Source organism: Cnephaeus nilssonii, assembly GCF_951640355.1.
Source record: "Cnephaeus nilssonii genome assembly, chromosome: 11".
In the NCBI taxonomy this organism is placed as follows: domain Eukaryota; kingdom Metazoa; phylum Chordata; class Mammalia; order Chiroptera; family Vespertilionidae; genus Cnephaeus; species Cnephaeus nilssonii.
Window position 1 is genome coordinate 30,649,158 of NC_137082.1, and position 17,169 is coordinate 30,666,326.

At 41.4% G+C, this 17,169-nt stretch overlaps 1 protein-coding gene across 2 annotated transcripts in view; it reads right to left on the minus strand.

The window, feature by feature from the left end:
- The window catches only part of PTPRA (protein tyrosine phosphatase receptor type A), a 142,217-nt gene that overhangs the window by 68,688 nt on the left and 56,360 nt on the right, over nt 1-17,169 (minus strand). For both annotated transcript variants that reach the window (XM_079784900.1, XM_079784901.1), the window contains exon 3: nt 15,198-15,263. In XM_079784900.1, coding sequence (XP_079641026.1) covers nt 15,198-15,263 — 66 coding nt within the window. The remainder of the gene's footprint in view (nt 1-15,197; nt 15,264-17,169) is intronic.

The window sequence follows — 17,169 nt, forward strand, 5'->3', positions numbered from 1 at the left end:
GATGTTTTTTTTTTTTCTCTCTCTCTCCCTCCCTCCCTTCCACTTTCTCTAAAAATCAATGGAAAAAATATCCTTGGGTGATGATTAACCAAAAAAATTTAAAAAACCAGATCAAGACTAAATATACCATATGATCTCAACTAAATTTATGAATGTATACTGAGTGGCCAGATTATTATGATCTCTGAACACATAATAATCTGGCCACTCAGTATATATATTAGAGGCCCGGTGCATGAATTCGTGCATGGGTGGGGTCCGGCCAGCCTGGCCAGGGGGAGGGGACGGGACATGGGCAGTTGGCAGGCCTGCCTGCTGGTCAACCTCCTGGTTGAGGAAACAATTTGCATATTAGCCTTTTATTATATAGGATATACACTGAGTGGCCAGATTATTATGTGTTCAGAGCTCATAATAATCTGGCCACTCAGTGTATATGCATGAAAGACTGGAAGGAAAAATTTATAAAAATTTTGGCATAGTACTTTATGATTTTTATTTTCTTTATATTGTATTTTTTATTTTCTAAATTTAAAAAATAAAAAGCATGTTATTTTTATAAGTAAAAATAATACAATTAAGTTAAAAAATAAATTTCACTACAGTCTGAATAAAAGAAGGAAAACTGTACAAGGAAGGCATACCTCAAGTAAAAGAATGCCAGGGAAAAGAACAAACGCATAGTAGATGGCAGGTTGGAGAGGATTTGTGTGCATAAAGTAGGGACTGAGAGATATGTTAGAGTTTAAGAAGACCATGTCACTAAACCATAATTAGGAAAACCACAGTGAAGGCCTAATTCTTTTCAGAGGATATAAAGACCCTCATGCTAATCCCTATGATTTCCTGATCTCCAGACTAAACTGCAACCACACCTACGCTTACTTCCCCTCCTCTAATCACCATGTCTTCTATCCAAGCATCCTAGAGCTGCATGTTGGGATATAGGGTTGAAGTTCCCTCACTCTTCACGGATGCTATATGCAGACCGTTTTTCCTGGAGCCTGCTCTAACAGTCCCTGTTCCTGAGGACTTTTTTTGCCTAATGATTGCTGGCACTCCTTTGTTACTGCAATGTGGTTCACTGTTTTCTTTCCATCCCCAAGTCCTGATATTCTCCTAGAAAGAAGGCTGTTCAACATCCTCACAGACATCAGTCACTACAACTCCCATCTGGGCCAGCCTCTGAGTTCCTTAACTTCCTCAATGCCAACAACCTTATACCTCTACTCCACTTGGGCCCTATGACAATGGCTCACTCTAGGCTCTATCGTCACCAGGAAAAGCTCTCATCCCACTCTCTACCACACTCCTTTATCCCTGCAGTTCTCTCCCTATTACGTCTACTACAAACTGTTCTCTGACCTCACCAGGCTTTTGGTTCCTTCAGTCCCTCTCTCTAATTTTCTTTCCAATATCTCTGTCCTGTCTTTATTTTCCTCTCTACATAATCAAAAATTTGATGTCAGTTCAGTCACTTCCCTGCTAATATCCTAAGTTCCACTGCTACACTGTTCCATTACATCTACATGAGGGAACCCCCTTACCCAAACCCAATCCTGAACTAATCTTACACTTGTACTGCCAAATGCTGCTTAAGAAAACCAAGCAATCCATAAAATTTATATCACTATTTCTGCCTCAATAGAACTCTGAAAACCTGCAATCTTTCTGTATTTCCCTATTCAGCTTTCTCGCCAATTCTCCATAGCAGTGATTTCAAAAAAGCTCTTCTTTTCTCCAACCATCTCCTCCTATACCCTTGGCTACTGGCCTTGCCTTCACTTCAAAGAAAATAGAAGCCATGGGACATCCTTAATTCTCATCAGCATATTTACAAATTTCCTCTTCTGCAGTTCTTTCCAAGAATCTCAGTCCATTAGAAACCTTACCCTCTACTACCATCTCCTAGATTTAATTCCTCCCTTTCATAACAGCATTTAAACACAAGAATTTATCAAATAATTATAACTCCTTTGAGTTTGCATCAATCCTCCAGCTAGCATTCTCTCTACTACACTTTACAGTCAAATTTCTAGAAAGAGTTGTGTCCATGGCAATCTGACCTCTTTTACCAACACTCCACTAAAACTACCTCCATATTTTAAAGACTGAGCTCTTTTAAAATATTCCAACTCATTCACAAAGGACTAATTTCCCTAATATATAAAGGGCTCCTACATATTAGATTAATAAAAAGGGGACCAAAAACCCCCCAAATGGGCAAAAGACATGAGAAAGACAATTCACAGAAAATGAAAAGTTTCTCTTAAATATATGAAAAGACTAGTGGCCCAGTGCACGAAATTCGTGCATGGAGGAAGGATTCCCTCAGCTCAGCCTGCACCCTCTCCAATCAGGGACCCCTTCGGGGATGTCCAACTGCCAGTTTAGGCCCGATCCCTGTGCTGGCACCCAGGACTGCGGGGCGGGCGGCTTGTCCCTCTCCTGGGCCAGAGGCGCAGGTGCAGCTGCTGGCACCTGGGACCCTAGAGTGGGTGGCTTGTCTCTCTCCCAGGCTGCAGCCTGGCTGGCCCCCATTCCTCTATCCCCAGTGTTGAGTGTCTGAGCCATTATGGCGCGATGGCATGAAAGCGTGATGACTATTTGCATATTAGCTCTTTATTATATAGGATACTCAACCTCACTCATGATCAAAGAAAGTCCAATTTAAAGCTATACCGCAATATCATTTTCAACTATCAGAAGCAAATATAAAAACTTGAACAACACTGCAATGGCAAAAATTCTCGTAAACAGATACTCTCATACAATCTGTAAATATTTATCAGAATTATGAAAGCCCTTTGACACAATTCTGCCCAAGAACCTTCCAGATGTACCCATATTTTAAAAGTGACCTATGTACAAAGTTATTCAATGCGGTATTATCTGCAATAAAAAAAATACTGAAAATAACCTAAATGTTTATCAATAGGAAAAGTGAACATGATTAAACAAATCATGGCATATTCACAAAATGAAATACTATGTAATTGTTAAACAGAATGAGGAGGCTTTCTGGAAATCCATTTTAGTATACAAGACAACCTTTGATTTTGAACTTAAAAAATAACTTTTACAAATATATTAAATTAAAATTCACTGGGGGGAAGCACTGGTATTTCTCTCCCCCCACATCCTCTTTCCCACACCTCCCACACAGCTTTTTTGTTGTTAAATCTCTCAACCTCTCTCTATTACCTCTGATTCACTGATACCTCATATTGTCTCAAATTCATCACTTCTCCACACCTCTCTGAACTGAAGATTTAAAAAATTGGTTCTGTGACTAAGGTCTAGTTTCAATATGGATGAACAAATGGTTTAAATCCAAGGAAAATATGCACTACCAAATGTCAAAAGGAAACCAGCCCAGACATCCAATTGTAGTCTGCACAATACCAGACACCCTGTGCATAATTCTAATAGTGGAAATGGTTCCACCTTGTCACAGGATGAGTTTTTAGGATGAGCTCTATTTGTGGTATTTTAAAAATCAGCTTGTCTGACAGCATCTTATAAAACTAAATATACACCTACTTTATGGTCCAGTAATTCCATTCTTATATTTTCACCTAAGAGAAACATATGTCCACAAAGACTAGTACAAGAATGTTCATAATAACAAAAAACTGAAAAGCCAGGTAACCAACAATAAGATAACATATAAACAGTGGTAATATATAAACAATGGAATATTGCTCAGCAATAAAAAGAAAAGAATTACTGATACACACCATACGGGTGAATCTAAAAAAAAAAATCACACTGAGTGAAAAAAGCCTTATGTAAGAGCACATTATAATGTATGATTCCATACATATGAAGTTCTAGAAAAAGTAAAACTATGGTGGAAAAAATAAGAACAAATTGTTGTATGGGAAAGAGACAGGATTTACTGGAAAGGAATATAAGGTACTTTCTGGACAATAGTAATATTCCATATTTTAACAGGGTTCTGGATTGCCTGGGTGTATTTCTTAGAACTCATTGAATGGTAACTTAAGATTTGTGCATTTACGGCCTGGCCGGCATGGCACCGTGGTTAGAGCGTCAGCCTGCACACCAAAGGGTCTTGGGTTTGATTCCGGGTCAAGGGCTGGTATCTGGGTTGGGTTTGTTCTCTGCCCCTGGTTGGAACCAATCGATGTGTATCTCTTACATCTATTTCTCTCTCTCTCTCTCTCTCTCTCTCTCTCTCTCTCTCTCTCTCTCTCTCCCTCCCTCCCTCTCCCTCTCCCTCTTTCTCTCTCTCCCCTTCCCCCCTCCCTTCTACTGTCTAAAAATCAATGGTAAACATACCCGAGGGTGAGGATTAAAAAAAAAGACTTGGGCATTCACTGTACATAAATTTTACCTCTAAAAAAGACTACCCATTAACAAATACTGTAAATGATATACATTCAAGTATTGGGAAGATGGGTACTGATATATGTAATTTACTTTGAAATATATTTTAAACAATATGAATTGATGGATAAATAGTGGGATAGATAGATGGCTAGATATGTGATAAAACAAGTATAATAAAATGTTAATTGTAGAATCTAGGAGGTGGATATAAAATTCTTTTAATTTTTCTCTTATTTAGAATTTTTGTAAAGAATTTTTTCTTGCCAAGCCTACGTGGCTCAGTGGTTGAGCATCGACCTATGAACCAGGAGGTCATGGTTTGATTCCAGGTCAGGGCACATGCCCAGATTGCGGGCTTGATCCCGAGTGTGGGGTGAGGAGAGGCAGCTGATCAATGATTCCCTCTCATCATTGATGTTTCTATCTCTCCCTCTCCCTTCCTCTCTGAAATCAATAAAAATATTTTTTTAAAGAAATTTTTCTCCATTTACTCAAGTTTTTATGTTGCTCAAAGTGTAACTGTGTTGTTTTTTTTGTCCTATTCATCTCTGGGGAGAACATTCATGTTCTACTCTTAGCAAATTTGAATAATGTAAGACAGTGTTATCAACTGCAGTCACCAATCCCCAGACCACATTCATCTTCCAGCTGAAAGTAAATCTTTTAATGTTATTTATTAAAACATTACTTTGTAATATAGGAAAGACACTGTTCCTCTTCTTCTTCATTGCAATGATAAACAACTTTAAAAAAAGGTAAAGCATGCTCATTACAAGATATACAAACAGAACAGAGGAATAGAAAGCAAAATATGTCTCATTCACCTCTTGCCAGTCCCATTTCCCAAAAGTGATCACTAAAATACTTTCAAAAAGTGAATCATAAGCCTTTGGCTAACTGTGAATATAGAATAGCTGAGCAGGGAGGCTTTGGGAGATGAGTCATGAAATCTGGGCAGTTCCTCTAATTTATTGGACACAATGGCACACACATTGTGTTCTTTCTCCTACCCTACACCACACCCAGAAAAAGGGCCAATATACAGTCATTATTTCATTACAAAAACATTTCTTACTTTAAAAAATTGTTTCCACTGCACATACATTAATTAGGGTGCTCAGTTCGAAAAGTTTAACATTAAAAAAAAGGAAAAGGAAAACTAAGATTCCATGAGCAATACTTTGTAAAAAGCCTTAGGATAAGTGACAAAGGATTTCTAAAAAGTTATGGCTGTCGCCCAGCTGGTGTGACTCAGTGGTTGTGCGTTGAACCATGAACCAGGAGGTCACCAGTTCAAGTCCCCATCAGGGCACATGCCCGAGTTCTAAGCTCAATCCCCAGTAGGGGATATGCAGGAGGCAGTCAATCGATGATTCTCTCTCATCATTGATTTTTCTATCCTTCCCTCCCTCCCCCTTCCTCTTCCAGAAATCAACAAAAACATATTTTGAAAAGAACTATGGCTATTGTTTTCCCAATATTTGAGTGTCTAAGAACATTTCCCAAATTTTCTTAAAATTCAAATTCAGCATAGTTGATCTGAGACATTTTCCAGAGATACATGTGGAAGCTCTGAATTCTACAGTGGGGGCACAGATGGTGGGCAGTGTCTGCTGGCTATTAAATCATTCACACTTGCCCTCCTATCTCAAAACCCAGCTGTACCGCGTGCTTTGTATGCCCCCTCTCACTTAATCGTCCCCAACCCTATGATGCTATTGGTGTTACAACTTACCATATTGTGCAACTTTGTGGGGGGAGGAGAGGCTTGAACTACAGAAACCTTGAATATTAAATTCATAAGCAATCAATTATACATGCTTACACACATATCAGGGATAAATCGTGTGAAATATATATCCTGCAACCAAGATGAAGGAATCATTCACAGATATACTCTTTGGCTTCTGGCCAAAGAGAAACACTCCTTACCCAAACATACACTCCCTGTCAGTGGACCCTGAGGCCCTGAGAGACATGCCATTCTGCCATCCTAGTCTAAAGCAAGGAGAGGAAGAACAAAGAAAATTGGGTGCTAAGGAGATCCTCATTCCTCAGTTAGGTGTGGACAAGTGACTAAGTTCTAGACAAGGAGATATAAGATAAAGTATATTATGAGATCTCTAGGAAGGTGGTGCAAAAGGAAGGGTGTGAGCCTCCCCCCCCGTCCCCCCCCCCCCCGTCCTTCCTCCTGAATCTGGAATTTAGATGTGATAACCAGTAGTCACTATGGACCCTGAAGTAACTTTGAGCATAGCAGAACTGAGAGTTAGAAAGGGATCGAGTTCTCTAATGATACCGTGAAACTGCTATATTGGCCCTACTTACTTTCAGATTTTGTATATACTAGTGGCCTGGTGCACTGATTTGTGCACATTGAAAGAAAATTAATTAGAAGAAATATTTTAATATCGCTATTCGCCCTTTCTCTATAATAGAAGTATCAGAGATGAAAATTAGTAAAATGTATATGAAAATAATATATAAATTAATAAACAAACAGTAACAACAAAGACATGATATAAAAACAACAAAAACAGCCCTAACCGGTTTGGCTCAGTGGATAGAGCATCAGCCTGTGGACTCAAGGGTCCCAGTTTCGATTTCAGTCAAGGGCAAGTACCTGCCGAAACCGGTTTGGCTCAGTGGATAGAGCGTCGGCCTTCGGACTCAAGGGTCCCAGGTTCGATTCTGGTCAAGGGCATGTACCTTGGTTGCGGGCACATCCCCAGTAGGGGGTGTGCAAGAGGCAGCTGATCGATGTTTCTCTCTCATCGATGTTTCTAACTCTCTATCCCTCTCTCTTCCTCTCTGTAAAAAATCAATAAAAACATTAAAAAAAAAACAAAAACAAGGGCATGTACCTTGGTTGCAGGCACATACCCATTAGGGTGTGTGCAGGAGGCAGCTGATCGATGTTTCTAACTCTCTATCCCTCTCCCTTCCTCTCTGTAAAAAATCAATAAAATATATTTAAAAAAACAAACAAAAACATGATATAAAAACATTAATAAAAACAATGACTGATAAATTGATTAAACTTATTCTAATATTTCCCTGTACCACATTAAGAGTAAAAACACTTTCAGAGTGCTTGATTAATTTCCCTTGTGATGAAGTATTTACAACCTTTAACGTCACACGCTCTTCAAACTCGAGAGAAAGCAACATATAACTGACTATGTCCGAAAACGGGTTCAGGTAGGAATATTCCTACTCTGTCTAGTTTGTCGTTGTGATTTATTAATAGTCATCACAAATGCCAGCATCATGGGAATCTGTCTTTGAATTAATTTAAATGGGAGGCCAGTGTCAAAACACGCGTGCGATTGGCGCCAGCGAGACCTTTACTAGTACATACAGTAAATCGCGCATGCGCAAGTCAATGTTTATTTTTAAATTGCCAGTGTGTGTCATATGTACCGGCTGGTTGGTCGATTGGCCGGTTGGACAATCAGTCACTTAGCCTTTTATATATATAGATAATAAATAAACCTGTTTCATTTTCTGATATAGCAACCAACCCCAAATAGCTAGTTGTCTATACTAATAAAAGCCTAGGTGGCCCTCATGCACGATGTCATCACAAGATGGCCAACACAAGATGGCTGCCACAAGATGGCCACACACACAGAGGAGGCGTGGCCCGGCAGCCGCTCCATGCGGTGAGGCCTGGGGGTCCCGCAGCTCCAAGTGGCGTGGAGGAGGCTTGTCCTGGCAGAGGAGGCAGGTTGCGGCAGGGGAGGGCAGTTGTGGGTGATCAGGCCAGCAGGAGGGTGGCAGTTGTGGGCAATCGGGTTGGCAGGGGAGCAGTTAGGCGTCAACCAGGCCGGCAGGGGAACAGTAAGGGGGGGAGCAGTTAGGGGGCAATCAGGCTGGCAGGCCGGCAGGTGAGCGGTTAGGAGCAAGCGGTCCCTGTGGGATCGGGCCTAAACTGGCAGTTGGACATCCCCCAAGGGGTCCCAGATTGGAGAGGGTGTAGGCCAGGCTGAGGGACACCCCACAGAGGTTAATTTCATGCACCAGGCCACTAGTAAGGATTAAGACTTGTGATGACCTAGAAATGGGAATGATGGGGATGCTCCTGAATGCATTTTTCTCAGCCCTCTTGATAAAGTACAATGCTGCATACATTTGCTAAAAAAAAAAAAAATGTTACGAGAAATCAATATTATAAAGCCCCCACTAGCAAAGGAGACCTCAGCCAATCTGCACATTCCCCAAAGTTTATGCTTTGGCTGGGATAGTGTCCATCAAGGGTCTATCCATTGAAAGTTAAGCATTCAATATTCAATACATTAATACTGATAAAATCTGATCAAATATCAGGTATATGTTATTTCAGTTAAATCTAACAGCAACTCTACAAGCTAGATACTATTACTCCCATTTTGAAGAGAAATTAAAAGATGGTCACACAGCTGGTAAATTGTGGAAGTGGAGTAAATCTAGGACTACCTTTCTTCACATATCTTATTATCCTTTAAAAGATTAAAGACTAATGAAGAGAAAAAAATCTTCCTAATGCGAAATAAAACTAATTGATGATTATTTCCATTTTATGAGTTTCTAAACAAAGGGGCAGTGATTTTTTTTTTAATGCACTCATTACTCAACCACTGATTTTCAGATATTCAATATACATATGTGTCTGCTCAAGTACTAGTACTGATTTCAAGTACATTCACCTCTTTTGCAGAGATGAATATCCCTCTGGGAAAGGTATGTACTCAACTCTCAGCCTTATTGAGGATATCTCCCAGGTGTGGGAGAACCAAAAAAGTAAGTGGCAGCCAGGAATACTAAGCTCTGCCCTAGGCCTTTTCCTAGAGCTGTTCACGTTCTCTGATTTGAGAAAAAGGCACCTAGAAGGAGGGTTCAGCTCCTTCAGCTAATTGTTCACTCAATCAACATTATATTATTTACATTAAAAATAAAAACTATTTTTACAACTACAATCCTTGGTTGCCTACAGCAGGCACTTGTACTAGGTATTCTATACATTTTAACCCACTTAATCCTCACAACCACCTTATGAGTGAGGTATTGTTTTCCCATTTTACAGATGAAGAATCTAAAGATCACAGAGGTTAAGGAATTTGCTCAAGGCCATATATCTAAATAAAGAGCTATTAGGATTCAAACTCAGAACTTTTATTGATTAAAAAAAAATTTTTTTTTTAGAAAGGGAGAGTGAGAAACATTGATCGATCGGTTGCCTCCCATACACACACCAACCAGGATTGAACCCACAACCTAGGAATGTGCCCTGACCAGGAATCGAACTGCAACCTTCCAGTATATGGGATGATGCTCCAACCAAGCCACCGGGCCAGGGCCAAAAATTGAGCGTTTAAAACTCCAAAGCTCACATCTTCCTTCATACTCCACCAGATACTGAGAACATACAGACAGTTTAGATATGGACATTGTCATCAAGTAGCTCACTAACCAGTAGTGAGGCACAAATAAACTATGTATTCAAACCTTGAATGAACATTAATAGTAAGATGAAGTGGTAAAACTTCAGAACAGGGGAGGAATTTTCAGGGGAGGTAATATTTGAGCTCAATTTGGAAGGATAAAGGGTAGGTAGCCAAGAGCAGTGGTCAACAGAGCCAAATATCAACAGAGCCAAATATCAACAGTACAACGATTGAAATTTCTTTTGAGAGCTGAAAACCGACTTCTGCGCATGGGCCACGAAGTTTCAATCGCACTGTACATGCGCGCCTGCACGTGGTATTTTGTGGAAGAGCCACACTCAAGGGGCCAAAGAGCCGCATGTGGCTCGCGAGCCGCAGTTTGCCGACCTTAGTTAAATTCTACTGGCCAAGAAAAAGGTCAGAAACAGTCTTTCAAGTAGAGAGGACTTGGAAGCATGAAAAAGCTTATCTGCTTCCAGGCATGGCAAAGAGCTGGGTAAGGGTATCAAGCAGGACCTCAATAAATACCTGTTAAGTGACTGTGAAAATTACAAACATGTAAGATTAGAGTCTGTGAGGATATGTGGAAGAAATGCAAGTGGTGATGATAGAGGAAGCAGAGATCAGATCACAAAGGGCTGTTAGCCACATAAAAAGTTTTAACTTTCCACTGAACACACTGAGGAACCACCAAAGGCTTTAGCACAGGGAGGTTGATGGGAACAATTTGGATTTTAGAAACAATGAGTGACAGACAGCAGGGTGGAGGATCAACCAGGGGTGTTTGAGGTTAGAAGAGCCGTTAACTGAAGCCTAGCCACCAAACCAGGAGAACATCAGAGCAGGGCAGAAATATTCAGAGGAGACTGATAAGAGAAGACTTAAATGAGATGTCAGAGGTAAGAAAGGCCCATGTGACTGACTGAGGTGAAACACAATGCTATAAGCAAGAGGATGAATGCTTTGGAACATATCATGGGGAAGGTTATAAGCTGAACAAGGAAAATGGACATGCTGTATCTACATAGAGCAAGAGGGGTGGAGGGGGGAGAAGGGGCAGAATGGCAGACAGGCGCAACGATAGAGCAGCTGCCACAGAAGTTAGGCAGTAAGCCAAAGAAAAAAAGAGGACAGCTGTAAGGGTGACAAAAGCAACAATGAACAAGCCAGGCAGAAGACATCTGACAAGCACAGGAGGCAAGAGTAGGTGGGCACTGGTGAGTACACAACTGATACATGCCACCAAGGGAGGGTGGAGTAAGAACAGCACACTGAATACTTGCCAGTTAGAGAAAAGAGCTTGAAAAACTGCTGAAGGCTTCTGAAGAAGTGCTAGAACACCAGAAATAAACTCTCACTACAGATCTTTTCTTGAAAAAAGCAACGTGGTGAGAGAGGTCCAAAATAAAGGGAGGAGGACCCCCCCAAAATCAGTAGGAGTCTGAGGCCCTAAAGAGCAACTTACTTCCACATATGAAATTATGCAGAGAATGAAACAGGAACAGTAAGCCTGTAAAAGAGGATTGTTAAATTCTACTGCCTTTAACTTTCACCTAAGGGTTAGAATTAGATTTGTTTAAGGCCTAGTCAGAGGAGCCTGGAGGCAAAAAGGTCAAGCAGATTACTTCAAATAAACAAACACAAAAAACAGTCTGGCACAAATTTATATTGCATATTAACTAAAACAAGAAACAATATAAAAAAGTATTTGTTCTGCTTAAAGCACACCTTGAAATAAACTATCAGATATATGAAACTAAAGCAAAATATAGTTTATATGCATAAAAAAACACACCAGGAATAATTTTGAAAAGGAATAAAATGGGAGAAACCTAGTTACCCAATGTTAAAGCTTAGAATACAGCTACCGTAATTAAGACAACATGGTATTAGCAAAGGGATAAACATAACAGATCTATGAAATAAAATAGAGAACCAGAAACAAATCCACACAAATATGCCCAAATAATTTTTTACAAAGGTGCAAAAATAATTCAATGGAGGAAGGCCAGCCTTTTCAAGAAACGGTGCTAGGAAACTGGGTATCCACATGCAAAAGAATGAAGTTGGATTCCTACCTTATGCCATATATACAAAAATTAACTTAAAATGGATCCAAGACCTAAACATAAGAACTAACACTATAAAACTCTTAGAAGAAAATATAGGAGAAAAGCATCACAACATTAGATTTAGCAATGATTTTAAAAAATATGACACCAAATAGACATTCAACAACAAAAAAGTAGGTAAGTTGGACTTAATCAAAATTAAAAACTTCTGTGTATCAAAAGACACTATCAACAGAATGAAAAGGAAATCCACAAATGGGAGAAAACATATGTAGATCAGCTATTTGATAAGGAATTGAAAACCAGAATATATAGGGTGTCCCCCAAAAATGTATACACACTTTAACAGCTGATAGCTCAATTTTGAAAATGAAATGTATTTTAATAAACAATGCCTTTATAATTATTCAAAGTGTGTGTGCATACATTTTTTGGGACACCCTATATGTAAACTCCTACACCTCAATAACCAAAAAAGTCAACCTCATTAAAAAATGGGCAAAGGAACTTGAATTTATACAAGTGGCTAATAAGAACATGAAAAGATGCTCAACATCACTATCATTAAAGAAATGCAAATCAAATTCACACTGAGGCACAGCTGGAGTGGCTCAATCAGTTGAGCATTGTTCCATGCACCAAAGGGTTGCAGGTTCGATTCCCGTTCAGTTCACATCCCTGGGTTTCGGGTTTCATCCCCAGTCAGGAGCATGTAGGAGGACACAGATTGATGTTTCTCTCTCATATCAATATTTCTCTCTCTCTCTCTCTCTCTCTCTCTCTCTCTCTCTCTCTCTCTCTCTCTCCCTCTCCCTCTCCCTCTCCCTCTCCCTCTCCCTCTCCCTCTCCCTCTCCCTCTCCCTCTCCCTCTCCCTCCCTCCCTCCCTTCCTCTCTCTAAGCAGTTCCTTGGGTGAGGATTAAAAAAAGAAAATCACAGTGAGATATTATTTCACACCTATTAGACTGGTTATTACAAAAAAAAAAAAAAAAAAAAAAAAAGCCTGGCAGGTGTGGCTCAATAGTTGAGCATGGACCCAGGAACCAGGAGGTCAGGGTTTGATTCCCAGTAAAGGCACATACCTGGTTGTGGGCTCAATCCCCAGTAGGAGGCCCATTTTCTCTTTTTAAGTTTGGGGGGGAAAAACAAAAATAGAAAATATTGCCGAAACCGGTTTGGCTCAGTGGATAGAGCGTCGGCCTTCGGACTGAAAGGTCCCAGGTTCGATTCCGGTCAAGGGCATGTACCTTGGTTGCGGGCACATACCCAGTGGGGGTTGTGCAGGAGGCAGCTGATCGATGTCTCTCTCTCATCGATGTTTCTAACTCTCTATCCCTCTCTCTTCCTCTCTGTAAAAAAATCAATAAAATATATTTAAAAAAAAAAAAAATAGAAAATATTAAGTGTTGGCAAGAATGTAGAGAAACTGGAACCCTTGTGCATTGCTGGTGGGAATGTAAATCGTATATAACCACTTTGAGAAAACATTTGGCAATTTCTTAAAAAGTTAGACATAAATCTTCTATACGATTCAGCCATTACACTCTTGGGTATTCATCCAAGAAACCAGGATATGTACTAGTATGTTCATACAAAAGCTTGTATATCAAGCATGTCAAACTCATGGTCTGCGGGCTGCATGCGGCCCACAATGAATATTTTTGCGGCCCAGCCAATATAACAGCATGTCAGAAACATTTTAATAAAAATTTTGTAACTTAATTTTTACAATATCCTGTTATACATAATTATTAATAACGAACTACAACATTTGCTAATGATTACTATAATCGTGTTGCATTCATTTCCCTTATGCGCCTTACATGCAGGCGCACCATTTCTTTCCACTAATACTAGCAACGAATATTTTAGCAGCCGATCACCACATCATTAGTCTTGTACTGACTTGTTTGGTATGCGCAAAAGGAAATATTTCGCTTTTGGAGAACAAGAAAAATAGGTTTATTTGCATTACACTTATTAATTTGTGCAGTTATTCAGTGTCTAGTAAGTTAATGTTCAAGAAAAAGTATTAATTTTCATTTAAATGTTCTATTATTTTATGTTAATAATGACTAGAGGCCCGGTGCACGAAATTCGTGCAGGGGGGGGGGTGTCCCTCAGCCCAGCCTGCACCCTCTCCAATCTGGGACTGGGCCTAAACGGGCAGTCGGATATCCCTCTCACAATCCAGAACTGCTGGCTCCCAACTGCTCGCCTGCCTGCTGTCCTGATTGCCCCTAACCGCTTCTGCCTGCCAGCCTGATCACCCCCTAACCACTCCCCTGCCAGCCTGATTGATGCCTAACTGCTCCCCTGCCAGCCTGATTGTCCCTAACTGCCCTCCCCTGCAGGCCTGGTCACCCCTAACTGCCCTCCCCTGCAGGCCTGGTCCCCCCCAACTGCTCTCCCCTGCAGGCCTGGGTCCTGCCCAACTGCCCTTCCCTGCAGGCCTGGTCGCCCTCAACTTCCCTCCTCTGCCAGCCTGGTCGCCCCTAACTGCCCTCCCCTGCAGGCTTGATCACCCCCAACTGCCCTCCCTTGCAGGCCTGGTCCCTCCCAACTGCCCTCCCCTGCTGGCCTGATTCCTCCCAACTGCCCTCCCCTGCTGGCCATCTTGTGGCGGCCATCTTGTGTCCACATGGGGGCAGCCATCTTTGACCACATGGGGGCAGCCATCTTGTGTGTTGGAGTGACAGTTAATTTGCATATTATGCTTTTATTAGATAGGATCACTCCTTTATTTCAGCCCTTTGTATTCAGCATTTCTCTATCGAAATAAACCTACGTTTCTATGAAAATTGAAGTTTTTGTTTTTTTGTGGCCCACATAAACTTAAACATTGTTTATTTGGCCCATGTTAGCCTTTGAGTTTGACATGCTTGCTGTACATTAATGTTCAAAAAACTTTTTGTTTGTTTGTTAATCCTCACCCAAGGATATTTTCCCATTGATTTTTAGAGAGAGTGGAAGGGAAGGGAAGAGACAAAGAGGGAGAACGATATATCCACTGGTTGCCTCCCACACATGCCCCAACCAGAGCCAAGGATGGAGCCTGCAACTGAGGTACAGAACCTGGGACCCTTTCCGTCCACTGGCTGATGCTCTAACCACTGAGCAACAGGCTAGGGTATAGAAGCTTTTTTTGTAATAGCCAAAAACTGAAAACAACCCAAATGTCCATCAGTAGATGAATGGATAAACAAACTTTGGTATATCTATATAAAGGAATACTACTCAGCAGTAAGAATGAATGAATGAATGAACTATTGATACACACCACATGGCAGAATCTCAAAATAACTATGCTGAGTAAAAGAAGCAAAACAAAAGAGAGTACATACCTGCTTTAAAGTGTAGGTTTTATTATTGTTCAGGTATGGTGAGACCAAAAAACCAGGTGATTGCCACTGAAAAGACAGTTTATTAGTTTGTTACTCATATCATAGTTCCTAAAAGGAGGTGACACACAATGCCACACAGGGGCCACATGGTGAAGTACCAGGATTGGTTAGGAGCAAGATGGAGTGCGGGGAAAATAAAAACCTTTATTGGGGTTTCTACAGGAAGGAATGGTGGAGGCAGGGTAAACAGGTTTAGGATCAGCTATCTATACTAATAAAAGGGTAATATGCTAATTAGACTGGATGTATTCCGGATGACCCTCCGGACATCCTTCCAGACAAAGCCATGGCTGCGAGAGCCGAGGCAAGCCGCCAAGGCTGGGAGGGCCCATCGCAAGCCTGGCCAGGTTGGTAGGGCCTCCCTCTGCGCAGGATTGATCACAAAGCCCTGGCAGGGTGGGCAGGGCCTCTCTCTGCTCTGTCACTGAACCCAGAGCCCCAGAAGGGTGGGCAGGGCCTCCCTGTGAGCGGGAATAAATGGCGGAGCCCAGGCCGGGCGGGTGGGAAGGGCCTCCCTCTGCTCCGCCATTCATCCCACCCACAGGGAGGCCCTGCCCACCCAGCCTGGGCTCCACCATTAATCACCGCTTACAGGGAGGCCCTGCCCACCAGTCCTGGGCTCTGAGATCAATGGCAGAGCAGAGGGAGGCCCTTCCCACCAGGCCTGGGCTCTGCCATTCATCCCGGCCCACAGGGAGGCCCTGCCCATCCTTCTGGGGCTCTGGGAATCAATGGCAGAGCAGAGAGAGGCCCTGCCCACCTGGCCAGGGCTCTGGATGGGCCCTATCGTCACCCACAGGGAGGCTCTGTCCACCCTGCCAGGGCTTTGTAATCAATGCTGCGCAGAGGAAGGTCCTGCCAACCTGGCTGGGGCTCTGCAATGGGCCCTCCCAGCCTTGGCGGCTTGCCTCAGCTCTTGCAGCCACGGCTTTGTCTGGAAGGATGTCCGGAGGGTCGTCCGGAATATGTCTGGTCTAATTAGCATATTACCCTTTTATTAGTATAATTTTCCTTACCAAGTGCAGAACAACACTGCCAGTATACCAGATAGAAAACAGATTTTCCATGAGACCCGCATTTTTTAACCCTAGCAACGTTACCAAGAGGAAATATTAAAACTCAATGGATGACACTTGTGGATTGTTCTACAAAATATCCCTGCTGTAATGAGGGTATATTGAAAAAAAAAAAGTGACAGGGTGAAGCCAACTCAAAGATGACTTTTAATTATTAAAAGGACTACAGCAAATGACATTTGTGAAAATGGTGCAATATATATATATATATATATATATATATATATATATATATATATCCTTCCAAAAACTCCACATGAAAGCACAGAAAAAGAAACTGTATTTTCAGAACACTGAAAATTAAACAAAGGTGGACAGCATTCCGGACAGCATTTATTTAAGAAAAATGGCTGCATTTCAGTGTGAACGGCGAGCTGTGTGGTGTTTTAGTTGCCCTGTCCCATTCTGCCCCCAAACTCTTGGTGACAGCCTTGGACACCAAGGGCCTGCAATCATTTTGAGCTTTAGCCATTACAGTGAGATTAGCAGGGTGATGAGATTAGCAGTCGATGAGGTTAGCTGGGCAATGAGGTTAGCAGGCAATGAGGTTAACATTATCTTGGTGGTGTTCATGCTTTCAGAGGTTTGTATATATGTCAACACTTATTAAACCGTATACTTTAAATATGTACATCTATTATGTTAATTATACCTCAATAAAACTGTTTTAAAAATAGTAGTTTAAGGCCTCTGTCCAGAAACTTTAATAAGATAAAATGCATATTCCTAGACATTAACCCTCAATATTCTAATTCCCCAGATCTAGGGTAGGACCCAGAAATCTGCATTTTCAACAAGCCCTTCAAGTAATTCTAATGCAGGTTGTCCTTAAACCA